The 24,904-nt window shown below is 36.6% G+C and overlaps 1 protein-coding gene across 4 annotated transcripts in view; it reads left to right on the top strand.

Moving 5' to 3' along the window:
* Positions 1 to 1,200: 1,200 nt before the first annotated feature.
* EPS15 (epidermal growth factor receptor pathway substrate 15) overlaps positions 1,201 to 24,904 on the top strand; it is a 102,015-nt gene continuing 78,311 nt past the window's right edge. For 2 of the 4 annotated variants that reach the window (XM_019742857.2, XM_019742856.2), the window contains exons 1-2: positions 1,254 to 1,418; positions 23,913 to 23,954. In XM_019742857.2, coding sequence (XP_019598416.2) covers positions 1,386 to 1,418; positions 23,913 to 23,954 — 75 coding nt within the window. In that variant the 5' untranslated portion in view covers positions 1,254 to 1,385. Of the gene's footprint in view, positions 1,419 to 23,912; positions 23,955 to 24,904 lie in introns of all 4 variants that reach the window. The other 2 variants (XM_074334711.1, XM_074334710.1) reach the window with 2 other exon arrangements.

The following is a 24,904-nucleotide window of genomic DNA, read 5'->3' as shown; positions in this document are numbered from 1 at the left end:
TTATTGTTGTGGGAACCCACCATAACTAAGAAAGGAAGACCAATTCTGGGTGAAAAACATTTATTGAGGCTTACTTGGTGCCAGGCTAATCTGTGAGGGGAATACAGTTGTCAGTCAGCATCCTGTCCTCAAGGATTTTACAGTCTAGTTATTAGCACACAAAGCTACCTTTTAGAAACAAGGCAGAGTATAATAAGGAACATATCAGAGCAACTAAGACGTGGGGTGGGATTTCCTAGAAGGCTTCTTTAAGTAGGGAGCATATAAGCCAATCCTTTAAAGATGAGGCCTTCAAGTAACTGGTTGGTTTTTCTAATTGAAGATGGCAGCATGAGAAAGTGTAGGATGTTTTATGTTTAATGTAGGCAGGAACTATGGGCTTTATTAAGTACGTTCTATTTGCTAGGGTCTGAGGATATAGAAGTGTATCAGAAACAGTACTTGTCATCAAGGAACTCTCAGTCTAGAGGGGTAGACAGATGTAAGCAGTCACCAGGGTGATGATGACTTCATAAGGCAGAGAAAAAATGTTAAAAAGAAAAGCGGGCGTAAGTCTGACTTGGGGAAGCTAGCAGATGCTTTGCAAAGGAGTTGATACTTGAGTTGTGTCTTGAGAAAGTAGGAGAAGTTTGCCAGGTGGACTATGGGAGGTTTTAGGAGGGCTGTAGGCAACTGAGTAAGTCCCAGTGCTCTTTTATCGAACAGTGTAAGGGTGGCAGGCAGCAAGCATGCAAGAAAAGAATTCCTTCCCCTTCCCTTTTAGATTTTGAATATCACATTGTAATAGTAGATGGTTAAATGAAAGGTTTTGGAGTCGGACCTGAATCCTATTCCAGCTATATAATCAGCTGTATGACCTTTGGTATGACACTAGTGTTTCAGTTTCCTCATTTATACGAGTACAACTTATGTCTCAATTCCTTCATTTATACAATTCAAAAATAAAGCATCTAGCACAGATTCTGGCATATATAAAATACTGTTACTATTTTCTATCATTATCTTACTTAGTCCTCACAAGCAGCCTGGACTTTGGGTATAATTTCCCCCATTTTTCAGAAGCAGAAACTTAGAGTAAGTAGGTGACCCTCCTAAAACTCACAGCCCGTCCGCCTTAATTTCGTATCCGCGCCGGGTTTTTCCAGGCCACTCCGGATTCAGGCTCCGGCCGGGCTGCTTAACATCCAGCGCCAGGATTTTGGCACCACCGCGGCCTGCGCGGGGCGGGCGGGGCAGGCGAGAGGAGGGAAGTTGTCGAAGTTAGGGGAGACGCCCGCCAGCCCGCCCGCCCGGGCCTCGCCTCCGGCCGCTCCCTCCGCCTCCTCCCCGCCCCGAGCCCCCGTCCGCCCGTCCTTCCTTCCCCTCCCGTGCATGATGGAAACACCATGGCTGCGGCGGCCCAGCTCTCCCTGACACAGGTAACACCACCCGCCCATCCGCCGCGCTCGATCGGTCGGTTTCCCCGGCCGGCCCCCTCCCCCACCGCCCTGTGGTTCACCGACCCGGGCAGTTTCTCTCGGCCCCGGGAGAGGTGGCCGATAGTGAGAGCGAGAGCGTGTGCGTGTGTGCCGGAGGGAGGGCGCCATCCCCAGCCCGGTGCTCCGCCGCGGCAGCCGCGACCCCACCCGGGGTGGGTCGGTGCCCCTGGCCCCACTCCACGCGGCGCCCCAGCTAAGTGCACCGTGCCCCCTCCCGGCCTTAGTCGGTGCTGGGTCCCTCTCCCTCCACTCAGCTTTCCCCCACCCAGGAAGTTTCCTCCTTCCAGGCCAGAGCGTCCCAGGTGAGCTCCTGTTGAGCTCGCGCGGATCGCCCAGGGCAGCCCTCGGCCCGCACGAGGCTCACCCTCTGGGTTAGGCAGCGCGCTCTCCCCAGTGAGAGTCACCTTCCCAAGTCAGACGCTCAAGGCATCTGTGCTCGCTAAACCGGCCTTTCCCCACTGGATTCCAACGAGAGCCCTCCCTTCCCCAACAGTTTTCTCCAGTCAGTCTCTGTTCCAAATGCTAGCCCCTTCCTGAGTTCTGCCTCTTCCCCTCTTGATCAGGTTTCCCTCTGGGTCAGACCTCCGGTTCGTCTTTTCCTCCTCATGTCTGTTGCCATTCCTATCTCCTGTCCAAGCGGGTAGCAGGGAAACATCCTTTAACAGGTGTGGTGGTTCCACCAGTCTTGGTGCTGGGAACGACCATAGAGAACACCTGTCCTGGGGGAATTTTCACCAATACCGGTTCTCAGGGTCTTTCCTCTTGCCTTTCTGCTTCCTTCAGAGCCCCAGTCCTTGTGCTTCCCAGAAAACCTCTCAACATCACGGACTCTGGCAGCCTCATTCTTCCCTCTCTGTAAAGAAAGTCAGTTGTAATCTTGCCATGATGTCCAGGATGGTGAGGTGACATGCACCTGTCAGTCCCTTCCCACTCCTTTGACCAACACTTATCCCAGTCTCACCTTATCAGCATGTTGTCTCCAGAGCTGGTGGCCAGGTAGGTTCCCCTTGGCACCCACCCCAACCTTCCTGCCTGCCTTTTAGTATCTCCCTGCCACCTTGTCGTCTCCTTGGCCTGGATTTTTCGTGCTACATAGGCGTTAACACTGGGATAGGGTATACATTTGGGCTGGAGAGTTTTCATTGCTGGGATCAAGAGGTTTTGGGGTGTTTTGCTTACCACTGTAAGATAGACTGAGTGAAGTTGTTCACCCCTGGAACCAGGAATCTCACATAAACGTACCTGGAGTAAAATAACCCCAGTTTGCAGGAATTACTACTCATAAGTGAATGTTTGTTTCCTAGTTTGTTTGGTGTTGCTTTTCCTATTTTGACAAGCAGATAATGGGGAAGAATCCTTGGAATGTGGTGATTTAGTCTTGGTGGTGAATCTCTTTGGAGGGGTCCTCCTAACCCTCAAATTTGAGGAATGACAACATTGACTTTTGGGTGTCCACTCTTTTATGAGTCTAGTTAGTGACTTGCACTAAACAAGATCCTGTTGGCAGGCTGGTGTTCTCTGGCTCTGTTGGTCAATTCAGGTAGGAGTTTTTCCCCTCTTGAAGATTTTGTTCCCTTGAAGACCTCTGTAGGTTTACTTCTTAGCTGTGTGCCTGCCTACTTTAGTCTCTCCCTGGGGAATACAGTGTTTTTAGTTTCTATTTACTAGCATTCATCTCTGAAGGTTTTCTTCAGGCTCGGTCAGTTTTATAGACATATAGACAGTTAAATAATTGAAATATGTCCTTATGGATACATATTTAAATATTAGCATGTACACAGAGTACATACTGAATCAGGAGTATTATACTTCATTGTCTCAAATGCTAGGACATACATTGGTGGTTCATTTATATTGACAATTCAAATAAGTCAATTTAGAATATTTTGATTTTAAGACATTAAAAGGAAGTAAGATATATTGTAAAGGCACGGGAAAAAGAACTTTCCCAAGTGTTAATATACCCTAATGTGCCTCCTTGTTATTTTAAAACTGCTGATTTGTGTTTTTTTAATTTAATTTTTAAGTGCTGGAGGTACTAAACTGGGATAACAATGCAACCTAGTTTCACATTCAGTATAGATATGTTTATGTCAACCCCTCCCCCCAAGACTCTCTCTCTCTCTCTCTCTCTCTCTCTCTCTCTCTCTCTCTCTGTCTCTCTCTCGCTGATATAGGCATACTCAAGTGAGAGAAATCCTCCAGGGCAGGGATATCTTTTAATTCATCTGTCCTCTCTCAGTGCCCGTCTGGAAGAAAGTGATTAATAACTGCTTTATGAATGACGGGAAATTCTAAAGGGCTCTATAACAGTTACAAAGATTAAACATGCTGAAGTTATTTTCTTCCTCTGGTCATGAGATAATAATGGCTTTGGAATAGGTTCATTTATTCAACAAATATTTGTTAAGTACCTATTGTGTTCTAGGCACTCATCTGGGATTGTCTAGTTTATAATTTTTTTTGCCTTTATCAGTTAAGCAAAACCGAAAGTTGGATGGAAAATGTGAAAAATGTTTTAATGTACTCCTTTCTCCCTCTTCCCCTTCCTGTCAACCAACCCTCCAACTTCTCAACCACCAAAATAAATTATCTAAATTATCATATTCTAGCTTATAGAGGAGAAAGAATACTAGAGTAATGAAATGTTAGTTCCAGTCCTAGCGCTGCCAAGAGCTACCTGTATGGCATTTAGTTAAGTCTCTAGGCCTCAGTTTTCTTAACTTTACTATTTATTCAACAAGTGTTTGTTGAGCATTCACTATGTGCTAGGAATTATTCTAGGTACTGAGGGTATACTAATGAACAAAATAGATAACAATTCTTGGAGCTTGGAGATAACAAAACATGGAGCTTACATTCTAGTAGGGGAGTTTGAGTTAGTTAATCTAAGGACCTTTCAAACTAACATTCTTTTTTATAGATCATATTCTCCGATTTGTAGTGATGTGGTGATTTTTCCAGGGTACTTTAGTTCTGTGTAGCCTTAGTATTTTCTAATTTCAGTTGTTTTCATGAGATGTTCTATTTTTTTCTTGTCAACAGAAGTAAAATTTGAGAAGGATCTTGTGATTTATGTTTATGGTGATAGATTACAAAAGCATATTAATAATTCCCATAAAATTTTTCCAATTGCCCATTTGTTCCTCATGTCTGTGTCCCTAATAATAACAAAAATACCATTAACTTCCCTTTGGGTGTTGCTGTATGCCAGGAATTTTACTTCACTTAATCTAACACTCTGTTTTACAAATCAGGGAAGTAATTTACATAAGCTAGTAAGTGGTAGATCTATTTAACCAAGGTCTGTAGGACTTCAAAAGCTGTCTATTTCACTGTACTGCTCTGTGAACTAGATGCTTGGCATATCCAATGCTCCCTTGCATTTTTATTTTCTTTTTCAGTATATGCCCTGTTGTCCTAATTAGGTGGTAAACTTCTTGAGGATGGAAGCCATGTCTTTTGCCTCTGAATCTCCAGTGTCTTTCATGGTATCTTGACAATAGAATTATGGGTGCATAAGTAGTGCTCTTCATGATGATAAAAGTATTATTTTATTGAAATGTGGCATGATATGAGTATTTTAAATAATCTTCCAGCAGTTCAGTTTTATGGTGAAGTTTTCTTGTTTTAATTGATAAAGGATTATTATTTTTTTTAATAATAGAAAGTTCTTAGAATGGGACTGGGTTAAAATAATCTTAGTACTATATATGGTCGAAAACAATAAATGCTATAAGAATATTATTCCTCTTAGTGCTTTTTTTTTTTAATGCTTTTTTTTTTTAATTGCAAGAGTGATATAACTGCATTATAGAAAAATTTGGAAATTGGAGGGAAAAAATCTCCCATAATTTCAGTTTCCCATTTATTTTCAATTTTATTTTTAAAAAACTATATAGTGTTTGTTAATAAATTTATCATCGTTGTGGTCTGGTTTAACAATTATGACAGTATATACAGGGCATAGTATGCAAATTACAACATGTTCGCAGAAGCGGAAAAGGAATCTTTATTCAGCATGGTACCATATTGAGTTCCTACTATGGGAAAGGCACAAAAATGATATTTTTCTTTTTTGCCTGCAATTACAGTCCAGTATACTCAGGAAATCCATGCTTTCTTGAGTGATATCTAAGCGTTCTCAAAAATGGCTTGGAATGTTCAGCATTTGGGAGGAGATGTCATAGTTAAAATTAATTAGGAACAGTTGGGTTTGTCCAATAGTGAGTCTCCCAAGAATAACCTAGGACTGTATTCCTTTGTTTTTACTCTGTTTACATACAGAATGATGATAACAGACTAACATGTAGTAGAAAAAGACCAAGCATCTTTATTTAGCAACAAATCATAGTTCTAATCTCTCTCACTAATAGTCCGATATGAGGCTCAATCCAAGGTCTTTTACTTGCTCTTTAAGGAATTATAAACACACTTTGTGTACTTCTTTGTTTTGTGAGTTTTGGACTTAGTAGAATTGGAACCCTGGAAACCAAAAGCAGGAAAATGGCTTAAGAGAGGGCAAGGCGGGGTGGTGGGGGGTGGAGCTGGGGGCAGAATGAGAGAGGGAGGGAGGGAGGGAGCAAGGGAAGGAGGGAAGAAGAGAGAGAGAGAGAGAGAGAGAGAAAGAAAATATGAATGAATCTGGTTACTTGGAAAATTAGTAGAAATAAATGAAAAATTTAATTAATTCAGGCAGCCTTCATTAGGCAAACCTATGCACTGGAATTTCATTTTAAAGTTGTTGAACTCTCATCAAGAAGATAAAATATTGTGCCTTCATTAAAAATTATGTTTATTAGAAGTTTGTAATAATCTGAGAAATGTTGTAATTTGAATGCTGTATTACAGTAAAGTGGACACATTTTATATAGACAAACGATCTAATGCAGTTAACCATGCATAGAAAAAAGACTGAAAGAAAAAAAAAACACCCCAAGATTTTTTAATAGTGTTATTAAAGTATTTTCTCTTTTAAATTGAACTCAATAACTATAGGTAAAAATCTGCGTTCTAAGATTGCATCTACACCCACATTTCATCTTAAACATTCCCATCTTTGGGATTATGGAAATTGGTCAGAGGAATGATAATAATAATAATTATATAATAATTGGTTTGGAGAATTCATTCAGAGGACTAATTTATAATTTTGTATGCTGCTTTATAACTTACAAAGCATTTTATGCTTTTTCATTTGATCTCAATAAATGGACTAGGCTGTTATCATTTCAAATTGGAGAATACTGAAGCTTAGAATTTGCGACTTGTTTAAATTTTCAGTCAGTAAATAAAACAATACCAGTGAAAGTCTCTTTTTTGCTCTGGGTCCTCAATCTCCTTCCTAGAGGCAGTCAATTCTTGCCGGTTTCTTGTATGTGTTTCCAGCAATGAATAGTCTGTGATGTGTGTGTATAGTATATATGTCCTATATGTATATATATTTATATGTACACACACATATATATACTGTATATATTTTTTAAAAATCTTTTGAGTAAGCTGCATATTGTTTCGTGGCTCATTATTCCTACTTACTCTTTTTGATTGATCTAGATTGTTCTCTACCAGCACATTTAGATCTCCCTCATTATTTTCAAAACTTAAAGATTTCCCTTATATGAATATGCTATAATTTATTTAACTAGCCATCTAACGATGGACATTTATGTTGTTTCCAATCTTCTGTAATTACCAACATTGCTACAATGAATATTCTTTTTAACTTCTTTGTGCACGTGTGGATGTGCATTAGTTTTTTGTGGGTACAACTTTTGGGCCAAAGGATATTTTTAACTTGGATAGATATTGCTAATTTGCGTTCAGAAAGGTTGTACCAGCAATAGTGTTTGAGTGTGCCTTTTTTCCCACAGCTTCATCAACATAGTGTCTTATCAAACTTTTGATCATTGTCAACCTGATGTATAACAATTATATTTGTTAAAAGTTGTACTGTGCTTTCCTAGCACATAAATGTGAACTTTTAAAAAATATTTTGTACAAAAGTAAGATAGAAGTGAGGTATAAGAAACTTATCTTTGTGATTTAAATAATGATTTCATGAATTGGAGGTGTAATTAAAAAATAAAGGTTGGAGCTCTTTTAAAAACTTGTTTTTATGTGGTTCAGATATACAGACAAAAGTAAGCCTCACTTCCTCCTCCTTTAGATTGGGGATTTTGTGATGGGAATTTAACAGTACCAAGAGTTTCCCATCTCAAATAATCAAGCTGCTTATTTCCTGTTATATTTTCAATAAAAATAAAAATTTGGCCAAGAACATGCTTTTTTGGGGGGAAAACTTTTGTATTGCAATATATACATATATATACTTTTAGATCATGGTTTCTCAACCTTGGCACCATTGACGTTTTGGGCCAGATAATTCCTTGGTGTGGGGTCCTGTCCTGTGCATTGTGGGATGTTTTGCAGCATCCTTGTCCACAAGATCCTAGTAGCACTCTCCCCTGTTAAGACAATCAAAAATTATCTCCAGAAATTGGCAAATGTTTCCTGAGGTACAAAATTGCCTAGTTGAGAATCACTGGTTTAAATACATACTTTTTAAACTTAGTGATCTACTAAGGCATACAGGAGATGCAGAGAGGTATGTGCTTTCTTGGGATAGGGACAGGGGAATAGTTTATCTTCACATCTTTTATTCCCACACCTACCATGAGCCATGAATGGCTAATTATGCATAGATATTGAGCTTAGAAAACTTAATTGGTGAGACAACTGGAAATTGTGAACTTTATTTTACGTGTGATTTTTCTGCCTTTCTCAGTGTGGTTTTACTTTGGTTGTGGAATAATTTTGTCTAGTGGGCTAAATATTAATGCAGAAATCCTGGAAGGGAAACATTCTAATGCTACTGTTGACAAGGAAGAGGACTGATGTTTTTTAAGCTCCTGATAAGCAGTAGGTCCTTTTAGGTGATTTACATATAGTATTTCACTTAATCTTCACAGCCTTTCTACAAGAAGGAGTTAATCTTCTGTATTACTTACTCAGGGTTGTGTTCTAAGTGGTAGATTTGAGATTTGAACCCTGGCACATCTGCTCTCAAGCACATTTGCTATGGGGCTTCCTGTAAACAGTCATTTATTTCAGATAAATTTAGGGATGAAAATGAACATTCACATGATACTACATTCCTCTGTTGTTATGCAAAAGTAATAAATTATTCATATGATACCATGTATCAGAGAAAAATCCCCTAAGAAACAAGCTATTTTATTAAATAAAATCTAGAACCACTAGGTCTAAGGATTGCTGATGTTCCAGATATGAACACTGTTGAGAGGGTGGTGAGATAATGGGAAATCTTGGGCTTTGCAGTCAGAATCACTTAGGATTAATTCCCTTATTTTAAAAGAGCTCCAACCTTTATTTTTTAATTACACCTCCAATTCATGAAAGCATTATTTAAATCACAAAGATAAGTTTCTTATACCTCACTTCTACCTTACTTTTGTACAAAATATTTTTTCTTTTCTTTTTTTTTAAAGATTTTTTTATTGGGGAAGGGGAACAGGACTTTATTGGGGAACAATGTGTACTTCCAGGATTTTTTCCAAGTCCAGTTGTTGTCCTTCTCAGTCTTATTTGTGGAGGGTGCAGCTCAACTCCAGATCCAGTTACTGTTGTTAATTGCAGGGGGCACAGCCCACCATTCCTTGAGGGAGTCGAACCGGCAACCTTGTGGTTGAGAGCCCACTGGCCATCTGAGAATTGAACCGGCAGCCTTAGGCATTAGGAGCGCTCCAACCTCTTGAGCCACTGGGCCGGCCCCAAAATATTTTTTTCTTTTTTTGTTCATTTGTTTTTTTACCTCTATTTTTTTTTTTTGTTCGTTTGGTTTTCTAACCTATAAAAAGGGGAATAAATCTGTAGGATTTGTTGTGAAGATTATGTAAAATAATGGGTATAAAAGTTTGAAATCAGTTTAAATGGTCGCAGCTATTGATAGTAAATACAACCACTAGCCAAATACTTATAATTGGTGGACTTTAGTTACTTACAGGGCTGTTAATTTCTATGAAATGTTGCACTTAGAATTTTCATAGATCACTGATACCAAGCATCATTGGTAACTTCATTCCATCTTTTATTTTATAGGTACAACACATGTATACTTATACATATACTTAAAAATATGAAACATATGCATTAAAGGTGCTTTCATTATTGCTGGTTGATCCTTTTTTTATTTCAGAAAACTTTTACTGAATGCCTCCTGTGTGCTACCACTGTGTCAGGCCTTGGATATATAGAGAGAATAAGACCCAGACTCATGCACTGAAGTAACTTTTAGTCTTTTAGGGAGCTTCACACGGACTGTGATAATGGATGATAGAAGTAAGGCACTGGACTGCTGTGATTATGATGGTAATTTAGTTTTTAATTTTTTCATCATTTTGTAGTATCAAATATTGATACTGCAGATGATATTTTAAATTGTACTTGAAAGGACAACATAAAACTATAGGAACATTTGATTCAAGTCAAATAGTACTTTGGTACATTGGAGAATGTAATATCCATTTTCTTATGATTTATTCTCTGCTTTTTCTTTGTAATAAAGCAAGACTTTTTAGCCTAGAGCATAAGACATTAGAAAGGGGTTTCAGAGGATGGGCTTTAAAGGATCTGTGATCTACTGTAAAATAGTATATAAAATATTTATAGTATCAAGATTTCTATCCCTGGGATACTGAAAGAAGTTTTATACAGTGGGAAGAACACTAGCTTTAGTACAAGACAAATTTGGATTTGAATTCTCCCTTGGCCACTTATACTCTCTCTGGGTGACCACGGCAAGTTACTTAAACTCTCTGAACTTCCTTTTCCTTATGTATGATGTTTATACATTGTTGGAATATAGGAGACATTCAGTAAATGGAAGTGCTGTTATGGGTATTGATACTTATATTTAAATATAAGTATTATTTAAATTTCTTTTTTTTATTTTCAAAATTCTTCACTCATTACAGAAAACTTGAACATGCAGAAAAATGCAAGAAAAAGCATGGATCACCATCCACCCCATTCTTTAAATTTTAGTTTGTTTACTTCTTGGTTGCTTTTTTCTTTACATTTTAAAAAATGCGTTTATAACAACTCTCTCTTTCACACACGTATAATTTTGTATTCTGTTTTGTTTAATGATATAGGTGTTTTCCCATGTGTGCTTCATAGTGTTTTTTACATGTCTTTAGAATATATTCATTGAAGCCCTTATGTATACAGATCATTTGTATATCAATTATAATTAATGCTGTTGCAAATAACCTTTGATGTACCATTCACTGAATCCTTTTTTGTAGAGTTACAGATTGTATTTACTACATAATTCAGTTATTGTTCTATAATATCTTTGAGTTTTGAAATTAAATTTGAGTGATTTTTGTTTAGTTTATATTTATAAGATCTTGAGTGACAAAGCAGACAGCAGTAAATTACTTAGATAGGAGCAATAATGTCTAAAATAGTGTTGTGAAGGAATTAAGTTTAGTACATTTAATTTGGGTGCAAAGGCCATTTATAGTTTGTAAAGTTCACTTAGCATAGGAAATTGGCGTTAAAAGTTGTGAGCTTGAAGAAGATTGGATGATTTCAGTTTGCTTACAGTTTTCATCTTTTGCTGGCTGGGATGCTTTCATTCTTAGTCTGTTCTTACATTCTGTTCTGTGTCTTTGTTTGTTTGTTTTCTGGCACACTTTCATGCAGGGCCTTGTAAGATTTGGGGGGTGGATTCTTGACCATCTGGCATTTTAGAATGGTTGGAAAACTTAACCCTATTAACTGTACTTGAAGCCAGTCTTGCTTGAAATGTCCTGGTTTGTCTCTGTGCTTGACAGAGTTTTTTCTTTTATACCCTCACAGCTTTTTATGGATAATTTCTTCCTTATTTTAGTACAGGAATTTTACCAGTACCAGTGTTCATAGATTAAGGTGGACAAGACTTATTTTCTTATAATATCACCAAAAAAAACTTCACAAAATATTCTATTTTTAAAAAGAAGTGTATAATTTACTTCAAATATTTAAAAATTGAATATTTTTTAGGTACTAATTATAGTTTTCATCATGAGACTAGGTGGAGGGAAAAGCATATTCTACAAATTGTAAATTTACTGAGTTAATTTCTGGTACTAGTTTAAAAATACTCCATGTGTCAAAATTAATGATAATTTTTTGGACTATATCTCCATTTAGAAATATGAGCCATCAAGTAATTTTAAGAAGTACTAGAGGTGTACTGAGTTTAGAAAATGTTTAATAAAAATTGTTTAGATGTTAACAGACTTTCTTTGAGCTTCCTGCCTTATTGTTCCTTTAAAAAGTTTCTTAAAAAATTTAATTTTTTAGACAACTTTACTGACATATCCATATTCATGCAATTTACCCATTTAAAATGTACAATCCAGTGGTTTTTAGTCTATTCATGGATGTGTACAACCATCACCACGGTCAAGTTTAGAGCATTTTTATCACCTTAAAAAGAAACCCTTTTCCCATTTATGTATCTTTAATTTTGTTTAACAATATCTTGTACCTTTTATACTTCTTTTGTTAAATATATTGTTTTCTTTGTTCTTGTTAAATTTATTGAAGTTTTTTTTTAAAATTTATTCTTAAGTTATTCAAATGGAATTGATTTCATTTCATATCGTTCATTGCCATTGTACAACAATACAATTAATTTTTGTATATTGACTTTGTATCTTGCTACTCTGCTGAACTCATTTATTAGTTCTAATAGTTTTTTAGTGAATTTCTTAGGATTTTCTACATATAAGATCATGTCATCTGTGAATAGAGATAGTTTTGCCTCCTTTCCAATCTGGATGTTGTTTGTTTTTTGTTCTTGTCTAATTTCCCTGGCTAGAACCTCCAGTACAATGTTGAATAGAAGTATCCAGGACTCTTGTTCCTGATCTTCGGGGGAAAGCATGCATCTACTCGTATATTTTCAGTGTCTTGAAGATGCCTTTTTTCAGACATTGACTGTTCAGGAAATCTAGTGTTTATTATTTGAAGGACGTTTAATTCTCATTTTGGTATGTACATCAGGGGTTCTTGAGAGTGGTCCTATACTATAGCATCACCTGAGAACTTCTTAGAAATGCAAATTCTTAGACCTCACTCCAGTCCTATTCTGAATCAGAAGTGGAAACTCGGGTGGGGGATTTACTTAGCCTTTTGCTTGGTAAGTGTAGTTAATATTTTTTAAAAAACTAATAATGCCACTAATGAGGAACATATAGGGTTTTAAGTAAATGAAGCACGTAATAATCACAAAGTCTGCCTATAGTGGGTATTTTCTTCCTTCTTTCCTTCCTCCCTTGCTTTCTCCCTTCCTTCCTTCATTCATTTTTTCATTATTTTTTTTTAACATATGTGGGAACAACCTAGAGTTGTCAGTTTTCTATGCTTTTGGGTAGTGGTTAAAAGAGTGAGTCCTGGCAGGCATTGTACTGCATGGCTTGGTGGAGTGTGTATGGCTGAAAGTATCGCACTGCTAGTATTTTGCTACAATGGGGATTAAAAAGCAACAGATCTTTTCACATGATAGTATAAGCAAGCTGACAGTTTTTTTTACCAAAGATTCTGTCATTTGGCTGAAAAAGGATGCTTTTTATTTTTTAGCTTTTGGATTATTTCCAGGAAAAGACAATGAAACACTTGCAAGAATGAAAATAAGTCAACGTAATATACCACATTAATAGGATGAAGGAAAAACACATGATCGTCTCTGTTGATGTAGAAAAGGCATTTGACAATTCAACACCCTTTTATGATAAAAATACTCAATAAACTAGCTGCTGATCCAAGATGACTGGTGTCCTTATCAAAGGAGAAATTTGGGCGTGCGTGTGCGCATGTGTGACAAACACACAGAATGCCATGTGAAGATGGGACTTACATGAACTACTAGAAGAAGGAGAGAGGCCTGGAACAGATCTTTCCCTAGAGTCTTTAGAGGGAGCATGGCCCTGCCAACACTTTGATTTTGGCCTTTTGGCCTCCAGACTGAAACAATAAATTTCTATTTTTCTAAGCCACCCAGTTTGTGGTACTTTTTAATGGCACACCTAGGAAACTGATACAGTGATCATGAACTTAGAGTAATGCCAGTCTGTCCTATTGAGTGACTTTGTCAGCTGTAGTCTCAAAGAAAAGAAGATCATTGGGACAGACAATAGTTTAGTGGTCACCAGAGGGTAAGGGGGGTGGGGGGTGGGAGATGAGGGTAAGGGGGATCAAATATATGGTGATGGAAGGAGAACTGACTCTGGGTGGTGAACACACAATGGGATTTATAGATGATGTAATACAGAATTGTACACCTGAAATCTATGTAATTTTACTAACAATTGTCACCCCAATAAATTAAAAAAAAAAAAAAAGGCAGAAGATCGTTGGGTTCATCCAGATTTGGGAATTTGCTATTCTGGTGTGACTAGAAGACAAGAGGAGCAAGGGAATTTAGGTTACGGGCCAGAGATTATTGAAGTGATGCATCATAGAATCTAAACTGAATGAGGAGGAAAGTAAAGCAAAGAGACTGATGGATCAGAGTCAGAATGAAAGGATCCCCGGATAAGGAGTCTTATAGAGGTCAAAGAATGATAACTTGAAAGAAGAGGTTATGATTGGAGAACAAGATGTTTGAAATTGTGATTTAGGAGGTGGAACAGTTTTGTGTAAAGGTAGAAGGGCCAGTAAGGACGTTACCATGGGAATAAGAGGGTGGCTGGGCCGTAAAGTATGTTCACACTGGTGGTGCCTTGTGTAACTCTGTTTTGGAGAGCCCATTGGAGGAAAGGAGGTCAAGGAAGTGAGAATCCAGTTGTTGGATGGGTTGTCCAAGTCTATGGTGAAGTCATCCAGTTGGAGGTGTAGGTTGGAGAGAAAGACAATCAGCCAGATGCCAAAGCCTTAAATGAATGAGGTAGAGCAACCAGGAGGTTAAAAGAGAACAGTGACAAGAAAGAGGAGAGAGTCATTTTGTTGAAAGGTAAGAGCTTCAAAAGAGTAGAGCTTTATTTTGTGTTTTGTTTTTTAAAACAAGAAGTTGAGTAGTGTAATGTGGACAAGCTTCAGAGGTGAGCAAAGGGGATTGTAATCCCATTTCTAGAACCTGAGATAGAAAGATTGTTAAAACTGGCCAGCTATCATTTGAGAGGGCTACAAGGGAGGTAAAAGATTACGTTTCATTTAAGCAGGGAGTTGAATGTAACCTTCTGAGAAAAGACTGTGTCAGGCTTTCACTTCAGCAGAGGACCAGGTGTTATTTCATATAGGGAGATGGAAGGAACATTCTCAGAAGAGGTTGAGAAAAAAAGGACTTGCCCACTGTTTTATTTCTCTCTGTTAAACCAGTAAACTCCTTGAGAGTAGGGAACATTTATAATTCATTACGGTGCCTAGCTCAATCTTTGGCAAGTAATAGATTGTCAGTAAATGTTAAATAAATAAATTTATACTCAGCAATTTTTGAGAATTTAGTGCAAGAAGGAATTTCACTAACACTCATTCCACTATTCCTTGAGGGCTTCCATGTATAGGTTCCGTGCTGGGTATTGAGGATATATGATGGTGAACAAGACAGAGGTGGGTTTCTGCTTTCATGCAGCTCATGTCTTGGTGAGGGCGACCAAAAAAAAAAGCACACAGACAAAACAAGTTGTAATAAGGTCCCTGAAGGAAACAAGCAAGGCTGCGGTAGAAAATGAGAGCGAAGAGCACCTACTTTATGATCCAAAAAAGTTTCTGGGTAACATTTAAGTTGAGTCCTAAAGAAAATGAAGACACCAACTGTGCTTTTTTTTTAGGAAGAGAAAGTGACACGTGCAAAGGCTGAGTTGAGACAGAGTTTGCTCTTTTAGAAGAATTGAGATACCAGAGTGAGATTAGTTGCCCTAGGTGAGGCTGGAAAGGCAAGCAGAAGCTGGATCATGCAGGACTCAGAGCCATGGCAAGGAGTTTGGATTTTATTTTTTGTCACATTAAATAGGGGAATGTTATATGTCCTCATTTATATGTTTAAGTGACTACTCCGCAGTCTGTGTGGAGAGAAAAATAAGAGAGGCAAGAATAAAAGCAGAGAGGATGGATAAGTGGTGGTTAAAGTCAAGACAAGAAACGGACTAAGAAATGGAAATTGGTGGATGAGTTCAACATGTTTTAGAATTAGTTGAAAGGACTTGCTGATGGATTGAAAGTTGAATGTGAGGGACAGGCTGACTCTTAGGTATTTGGCTTGTGCACTTAGGTTGTTGGTGGTGGGAGAGAAATAGATTTTTGGAGAGACAAAAAAGTCACAAGTTCTTCTAGATACCTGGGAAACATCTAAGTGGAGATGTAGAGTAGATGGTTAATATTTAAGTTTGGAGTTCAGAGAAGAAGTCTGAACTACAGATATCAATCTGTTATTCATCAGCGTAAGTTTGGTACTTGAACCATGGGAATTGATGTGATCATTTGGGTTAGTGTAGAAAAAGGACATGCGAGATGAAGTTGTGAATGTCCTTTGTAATAGGTAAAGTGCTATACAAATGCAAGAGATCGTTATTTTGTTTCATTTGTTCCTTATGTGAATTTTTATAAATCCATAAATTGGTTATTCATGCTTAAAGATAATGCTTCTCAGCGATTTCCATTTATTTTGGGCTGGCTAGAATGGCATATGTAGGACTCACTGTTTTCTGAGGAGAGACCGTAGCTACTCTTTGTATTCATTCTTTGTCACTCTGCCAGCTAGATGTTTGATCGGTTTGAATTGGATTTCACAAAAGCTAGTCCGTTATTGGTTTGAGTTGCGGTATGGTTGTTTACACCTATAGTTTTTCAGTAGTATACAGCTGTACCGTCTTTTTTAAATTTTATTTTTCAATTTCAGTTGACGTTCACTGTTTTATACTAGTTTCAGGTATAAAGAATAGTGGTTAGACATTTATATAATTTACAAAATGATCTCCCTGATAAGTCTAGTATCTACCTGGCACCACAGTTGTTACAGTATTATTAACTATATTCCCCATGACTATGTTGAAATCCTTTTGTCCACTTAAAAGTCCCTTTCGTCTTTTATTTCTGATAATCTCCAAAGCAAATGTGTTCTTAGATCCAGATTTTGAAAGCTTTTTTTAGAACACTATGCTTAGAGTATTCCTAGGTCTTTGCCTGCTAACTGTGTTATTAATTTATAATGATTTGTTTTAGAACAAGCATGAAATATTAGCATATTTAGAGAAGGGAGCATTGCAACATTTATTAGAATGGAATCTGTTTTAAGGGCAGAAGCCTTATGTGATTTTTGTAACCCTAGCCACCTAAACCTGCTGTTCTGTCTCTAGAAGGCATTCAGTACATATTTATTACATTATTAAACGAGTTGTGAATAACAGAGCTGAGGGTTAATATTGTGCATTCTCTAAGGGAACTGCTCAGATGGCTGTTTGTGTTTCCTTGAACTCCTCCTCACCGGCTCTGAAGGTGAGGACTGCTCAGGTGACTTGCTTTTCTCCACCCTCTCTACCCAGCTTCAGGGTTGTTTTCCTTTCTAAAGTTTCTTTATTACTGACTTTCTCTTGACTCTTCAGACAGCTTCTGATAGCTCTTTTGTCACTTTGGATTGCCCACTATTTTACTCCTTTTTTTCCTTCTCATCTTCTGTTTACTATTAGTTTTCACCCTGTTTTCCCTTTTATTGTGAAATACTCAAGCCTTTTTCAGACATCACAAGCCTATCAGAAGGTTTTAGTCTCCTACCCTGCAAGCCATTCACATTGTGTAAATGTGTGTATAAATGCATAGGCTCTTTGGTTGTTTTCATTTGGTACTTTGACCTTAGGAATTGCTGTTCTACTACCAAAGGGTTAGTGATGATGGTTGTGGTGGAGGAATTGAAAGGATGTAGGGGTTAGTCCCCTTCTGGTTCCTAAGCTCTCTTGAAAATGGGGTATTAGAAGGCTGAATTCTAAATAGCTGAAATTTTGTGTGTTAAATGTGAAAAATACTTGTATGGCAAATTACCCAGAAAATTATATGCATTATAACACTTATTTTTTTAAGTTCACTAGTACTGCATTGTTACTCATTTTAAAAAATGTTTAGAGAGAGTAAAAGTAAAAAGATTTTGTGTAGTTTATTTGAAAGAGTGAAATCTATTTTGTTGTCGTCTTTTCACTACCTAGAATTCTGTATCTGTTTGCCTTTATACACAGTGTTCTTTCTGTCTGGGTTGCCTGCTGCCTTCTCTGTACTTCACAGTGGTCTTCAGCCTTTATGGGAAGTAGCAAAGAGTAGTACAAAGAGGTCCCATGTACCCTTTACCCAGGTGTCCCTAATTGTAACACCTGCTGTAACTGTAGTATAATAGCAAAACCAAGAAATTTACATTGACACAATTCACAGACCTTATTCAAATTATTGTGTTTTTGTATGTACCGTGTTTCCCTGAAAATAAGACCTAGCCAGATAATCGGAATCGGCTCTAATGTGTCTTTTGGAGCAAAAATTAATGTAAGACCTGGTATTATATTTATTATATTATGTTATATAATGTAATTTTATCATGTGTGGATTCATGTGTCATTATAACCAAAATTAGCATAAAGAACTGTTTCATCACAAAGATCCTTCATGCTACTCCTTTATAGTCATACCCACTCCCCTCTCCATTTTATTGATTTATTTATTGGTTATTCTTTGTATTATATGACCTTGTGATTAACTGAAAAAAGCATTATGTTTTAGAGGATGTCTCTCTATTTTTACCGTTTTTCATGTTGTAGAACAATAATCCTAATTTATAATAAGCGTAGTACTATTTAGTTTCAGTTCATTTGTACACTATAGAATCATAGACTCTTGAAGTCACATAACGCAGCATCTCCCACCCACACACAACCCCCCCCAAAATGAAACCAAAAATTTCATATGAAGCAATGCAACATTTATTTGTTAACCTATAAATTTTCCTAATAACAAGGACCTCTTGTTTTTGCTACCTGGTATACTTTGGTGTTAGATTACCTATGTGTTAACTTTTGCTAGATTATGCTGCACCTAAGAAACAACCCACAATATCAGTAGTTTACAATAACAAAGGTTTATTTACAGCTCACATTATAGGTTCCCTAGTAATCTATTATGGTTCTACTCCGCAATTCTTTTTCATTTCAGGATCCAGGATGAAGGAGCACCCCCTATTTATGACATACTGTTCTCTTGGCAGAAAGAAAAGAGCAAGAGCTGGTGGAAACACAGTAGCTCTTAAAGCTTCTACTTGGAACTGGAACTTTCTCATATTTCATTGGCCAAAGTAAGTCACATGGCCAAGCCAACAAAAGGGTACCCACAGAGAGGAGGCACTACAAGTCACAAGGCAACAGGCAGGGATGTTAATACTCTTATAAGAGGAGAAGAAATGACTGAGGATTATAATACAATTTACCAGACTGTAGGATCGTAAACTATGCTATACTTTTGTAATAACTTTTCTCTTAGTAAAGTTCATTATACTTTACGTGATTTTTTTATTAATAAACATAGCCTCCTCCTTTTTACTTTGTGGCAACTGAATTATTATAATTTAATTATTAGAGTTTATAACTGAATGAATAACTAATTACTTTTAAATTTCTGTTAACATTAGAATTTTAAAAGGTCAGATTTTACAACTTTAGTGTAAAAGTTTTCCTTTAGAAATTTGTTTAGTTGCTAAAAATTAACATGCAATTTTGCATACTGATATCAAATTTTTGAATTTTTATATTTTCCCACAAATTGAAAATAGCTTTATTTTATTTTATTTATAAAAGTAGGGCATGCTTATTATAAAAACATTTTCAGAGAATACAGAGTAGCATAAAGAATGTAAAAATTATTATTATTCCATTAGCCAGAGATAATCACTGTTACCATTTTAGCTATACCTTTCAAATTTTTTCCCTCTGTGTATTCATTATGTATGTTGTGTATGTGTGATTTTTTTTTTAATCTAAAATGATTCTATTTCAGTTAAAAAAGTCAGTTTTACTGAGATACACCCAAAACACTCTTTGGTCATCTTGCTTGACTAGTGAATTGGCAATTTGGATGGTTTTTTCCATTCTCACTTAGCTGTATCGTATTAGTATAGTAATCAGCACAAGATGTACTTTAGAGCATGCTAGTGAGCTCGTGCCTTCTCAAATGTGTTATGTAGTAACCCAATGAGTTTGTAATGTGGTGATTAATAAGATACAGTTTGTAGCTCAGGATTTCTTACTATATGAGTTGTTGTTTTTTCTGGGCACTAAAAATTCAACTGAATTGTCTTTAAAAGTTAACTGTTCCTTATTGAGGGAACACATTTCATTTACTTTCTCTAGCAAAGTATTTACACCCTTGCCTATAAGTAGGGTGAATGTATAATTTTTCATTCAAATTGGGACATTTTTGAGAATGAAAAGGACACTGCGAATATTTTTAAATTCTGTAAGTTAAAAATAAATTTTTGTAGCCATCAAAATGGTTTTATTACATTGATAGAGTAGTGAAACAGTTCTATTCAGTCTGTTTTCAAAAATAAAATTTTCTAAAACATTTGTTCTATATTGCAACATAATAAAGTCTGCACATTGATTATTAAGATATTAAAAAACAAGCAGAATAATTATTCTTGGTAATAATCATATTTTTATCAGTTTCCTAGCCATATCTGTTTCTATTATTGTGTCACTAATACTCTTTTGAACAGTGTAATTATTTTCCAGTGTAGTTTAACTAGTTTTAATTGTTTCATAAAATTGCATATTTTTCAGAGTTACATTTTATGGTTTGTGGTTGTTAACACTTACAGTTGACTCTTCTCGGTAACCATTAATGTTTTTAATTGTTAATATACTTATATGTGTTGTGATGTACCTGGTTAGCTCAGGAAAAATTTTGCTAAATGAAGAATATTCTTCATTCTGATTCTTTAAATTGAAAACTATAAATTTATCAGCCTTAACATTTTCACAGGAACTATCTTTTTGCATCTATTAAAGGTACTCTTTGACAAATACTTCTATAAGACAAATCTTGTCATATAAGTTGTCCCTATTTATGATTATTTTACATGTTTCATTAAATTTAGGCACTGCAAAATTGTTGGCTTTCTGTCATTTCATTCCAGTACAGAGCATACATTTTTCGCGTTAAAAATAAGAATACTCTTTTGGTGGAACTCTGACGATTCATTGCAAAAGTACATTATAGAATTTCAAAATTACGTCTTGTGTACAGTTTGAGCTCTCATCATTTAATTTGTTCAGTTCTTCCCTTGCTTTTGAGGGACATAATTCCAATGTCTTGGTAAATGTTGTTTTTAGTAACTGGTATTTGCTAAAAGCTTCAAAGCTAAGGGGTTTTTTTTTGGAGCTTTATTTGAACTTTAATCTTTGATTAAAGATTTCCAACTGATTTTGAACAAAATGCAACGAATTTTTAGAGGACTTGTTGTAAAAAAGATTCAATACTGAGACACTCAGGTTGGATTCATAAAATCAGATTTTCAAAGATTCTAGCCTTTAAAATCTGATGACAGGTTGCAAGTAGAGTACACACACACATTGCTGTGTTGAAGTTTCTTTTGTTGGGTTTTGTTTCGCTTTTTGTATTCAGTGGCATTTTTACGCTTAAAAATTTAACTGTGGATATATGAAAAACATTTGTAAATTTTGACAGTTGCAGCCAACTCATTAACATTGATGTAAGTAGACCTCTATTTTAAATAGAAATAGCCTCAAAGATTTTATGCAAATTGTCAGGCTATCCATTTTCTAGAGAAATGGAAATTTAGTACTTAATTTTGTGTTAAACATACAATTTCTTCTTTTTAGCTCATTGTTCCTGAAAGGGGTCATTGGACAATAAAAAATGATTGCCAAACAACAAAATAACCACTTATAGATTTATAGCGTACAATAAATGACGAAACGACAAAACCACCTCAAGAGTTACCAGACTTTACTCCTCACACGTACGCGTACTTCATTTGTACCTAACCTGGAATTTCCCACTAATGACTCAAACCGGCTGATGGCCTGGTGCATCTTGCAAGTTATTTGCACATGTCACTGTACTGACTGGCACACCAAATAGCCAGCAGGAGCACCCGTGTCAAATACTTCCTCCCCTGTCTCGAAAGGCAGGCCGTAAGGAGTTAGGTGTCCATGGTTGCTTGCATCTGAGGATACTTTTCAGTGAGTCTTCTGCATGCTGTCCTTGAAAAGAAGGTGTTAGTTATGTTATATCTGTAAAGAATGAGGAAAAGAAAGATGGAGTTATCACTAGTTCTGTTTCAGATTTCTTCACTTGTTCAAGTGGTCAAACCATTTACACAGTGCTAGCTGATACCTTGGCCAGGAGTTAGTTGTATACAGTAGAGGTGTACTGAGTCCATCTTGGTTTATTTTAATGTAGTGATTAATAATAATAGTTCCTTTAAGAAAATGAGAAATCTGAGGCAAATGGTAAACTGGCTGGGATGCTGGGGCAACAGGTTGTAAATCAACACTGTCCTGAGCAATCCAGGGCATATGGGAAGCAGTATAGTCTTATGAAAGAGCATGGAGCTGGAGTGAGACAGACCTGCATTTAACTCCAGTCTCTGCCATTGAAAAATATGGACAAGTAACTTCTCTGAGACTAGGTGTATTAGGGTTCTCCAGAGAAACAGAACCAACAGCTCTCTCTCTCTCTCTCTCTCTCTCTCTCTCTCTCTCTCTCTCTCATATTGATTTTAAGGAATTGGCTCATGCATTTGTGGAGGCTGGTAAGTCCTAAATCTGCAGGGCAGGCCAGCAGGCTGGGGACCCAGGGAAGAGTTGATGCTGCCGCCGAGTCTGAGGGCAGAATTCCTTCTTCCTTAGGGGACCTCATTCTTTTCTCTTGAGGCTTTCAACTGATTGGATTATGCCCACCACATTATGGAGGGTAATTTGCTTTTCTCAAAGTCAACCGATTGAAATATTAATCACATCTAGAAAAATACCTTACAGTAACCTTTAGACTGGTGTTTGACCAAACAACTGGGTACTATAGCCTAGCCAAATTGACACATGAAATTAACCTTCACACTAGGTTTCATTTGCAAACTAAGATGATAATATGTGGCTCACAAGTATTAAGTGTTTATAAAGCACTTAGCATAATGTGTTCTCAAAGTAGGCACTCAGTGAATGTTGGTTTTTTAATCCAGTTTGTACCCATTAAGGCTATAGGCCCAACCTTGATGCTTGGAAGATTTTTTTCCCTGTTTATCTTTGTATTTTCTAAGCCTCCCCTGCCCCCTTATCTACTTAATAAGCCCTTTCCAGTCTACCTTATAAACTTTTCTTCAAAGATATCCTTCTTTTCTGCTATTTCCAGTGTTCAGCTTCTTTACTGGGCCATTAAAATTATTTCCTAAGTAGCCCTCTACATTCCATTCTACTTTTCCTCGTCACATAAATAATCTCCTAGAACTAAATTAGTAACTCTTGAACTTGTCCCCTTTTCCATCCTCATTTTCTTTACTTTTACCATGGCAGATGAAGCCTTTCCTAAGATGTCTTCCACAGAACTTCACAGTCTTATCTCCACGCCCTATCACCATTTAGAATTCCTTACGACTTTTCAACATAACACAGCTTTCTGTTGCATGCATGCCTTTGTGCATGCTGTTACCTCTGTATAGAATCACCCTCTCCCTCAACTCATACTTCAAACTCCTGCACTGATATCCCCCCATGAAGCCTTCGTGGACTCCCTTCCTTGTTCCAGAACACTCTTACATATTACTGTATAGGTGAACCTGAGCCTTCAAACACTGCTACTTGTAAACTGTTTTTATGATGAGATAGTACATCTGTTCATCAACTGACCAAGGAATGCTTTGAACTGGGGTATGAATTGAATAGCACTCCCTGCCTACAAGCATTTCAGATCGGGTGATATCAGTGTCATCTTTTTGTACATGAGTTTATGTATTCATTTTATTTTATTGAAGTGGTTTTTGAATTGTATTCATAGCTACTTTGGGCACTTGGGTAGAGGATGAATGCTTAAGGCTTTTTGGGACTTTAAACTGTCTTTAACCAAAGCATTTCACCCCTAATTTGTTATATGTTGGATTTCTGGGTAAAATTTTGCATGAGGAAAAGAGTTCTGATGTCAAAAGCAATTTTTTAATTCTAGTTTTATTTCTTGTACTTAATTCTTAGTAATGTATGGTGCTGCTTTTATTCACTCCCACCTACTCCCCTCAAAAGAAACAAAACGAAACTTTTTGAAGTCAAGGATATTTTAATCCTATTCACCTTTATTTTTCAATTATCTATTGAATGAATGTAAATATATTAATAGAAGTTATTGAATAGCATTTAATTTCCAATTATTTATTTATTTTAGTTATCAAGTGGGAATCCTGTATATGAAAAATACTATAGACAGGTAAGATATTTATTTGTCTTCCTGGATTGAACATAAAATATACTTGCAAACCTTGACCGTATACATGCAGATTACTAGCCAACTGGATAAATTTGACATGTCTTGTTTTCAGTTTCTTGTGCTTTAGCCTTCTGCTTTTAGTACTTAATGCTTTTGACAAGCTCTCAGAAAAATGAAGGAAAGATAAGTAAGCCCAAAAACTTAATTGTCTCAAATATCTATGTTAAAAAAATCCATATAACATTAGATATAGTCATCCAGATATAAATATCCAAATTAATTTATAAGCCAAATGGAAATGACTTTTATGTTGTTTTTAAGACTTATTCAAGTTTAATATTTACAGAGTTAAAACCATGACTCTAATACAAATGTAAAATGAGCATGTGTCAAGGATTTTATTCAACTCATTAATTACGAGGAGAACCAGTAAAATGTAAAAATGAGACTATGAGTTACATTTATATAGAGACAAAATTCATTTCATTGGTATGGACAGGAATCATTTGCATTGCTGTTAGCTTTCTATAGCCTGTACTCCTACAGAGTGTAAAGTAGCCCAGTTGATAGAAAGTCAATCAAGGGTGCATACCATAGATCAGACAATCTCCTGTGTGTGTAAACATTCTCATTTGCCCATTTACTAATACTGGATAATTTGTCCTAATAATCTTCTCACCTGTGATCATCACAGAAAAGGCTGGTCTCATTATATTTGAGCTGGCTATCTACATAGTTGCAGCAAGTATTAATGAACCATTATAGTTCTTCTTGGGTGTGACTTGCAAATCTACAACCATATGCTCACTACTTAACAACTTCTAAGTCCAGAGAATTAATTTCTGCCAGAAATTTCTGAAGAATTTCAGATTGTGCTTTTTAAAGCCTCTTTTCCTCTATCTTGAGGCTAGGATCCAAACCTTAGAATTCCCTGCCCCCCCTCCCCGATG

Source organism: Rhinolophus sinicus, linkage group LG06, assembly GCF_036562045.2.
Source record: "Rhinolophus sinicus isolate RSC01 linkage group LG06, ASM3656204v1, whole genome shotgun sequence".
In the NCBI taxonomy this organism is placed as follows: Eukaryota; Metazoa; Chordata; class Mammalia; order Chiroptera; family Rhinolophidae; genus Rhinolophus; species Rhinolophus sinicus.
The sequence above is the reverse complement of the archived record's forward strand: the minus strand, read 5'-3'. Positions and strand labels throughout refer to the sequence as shown.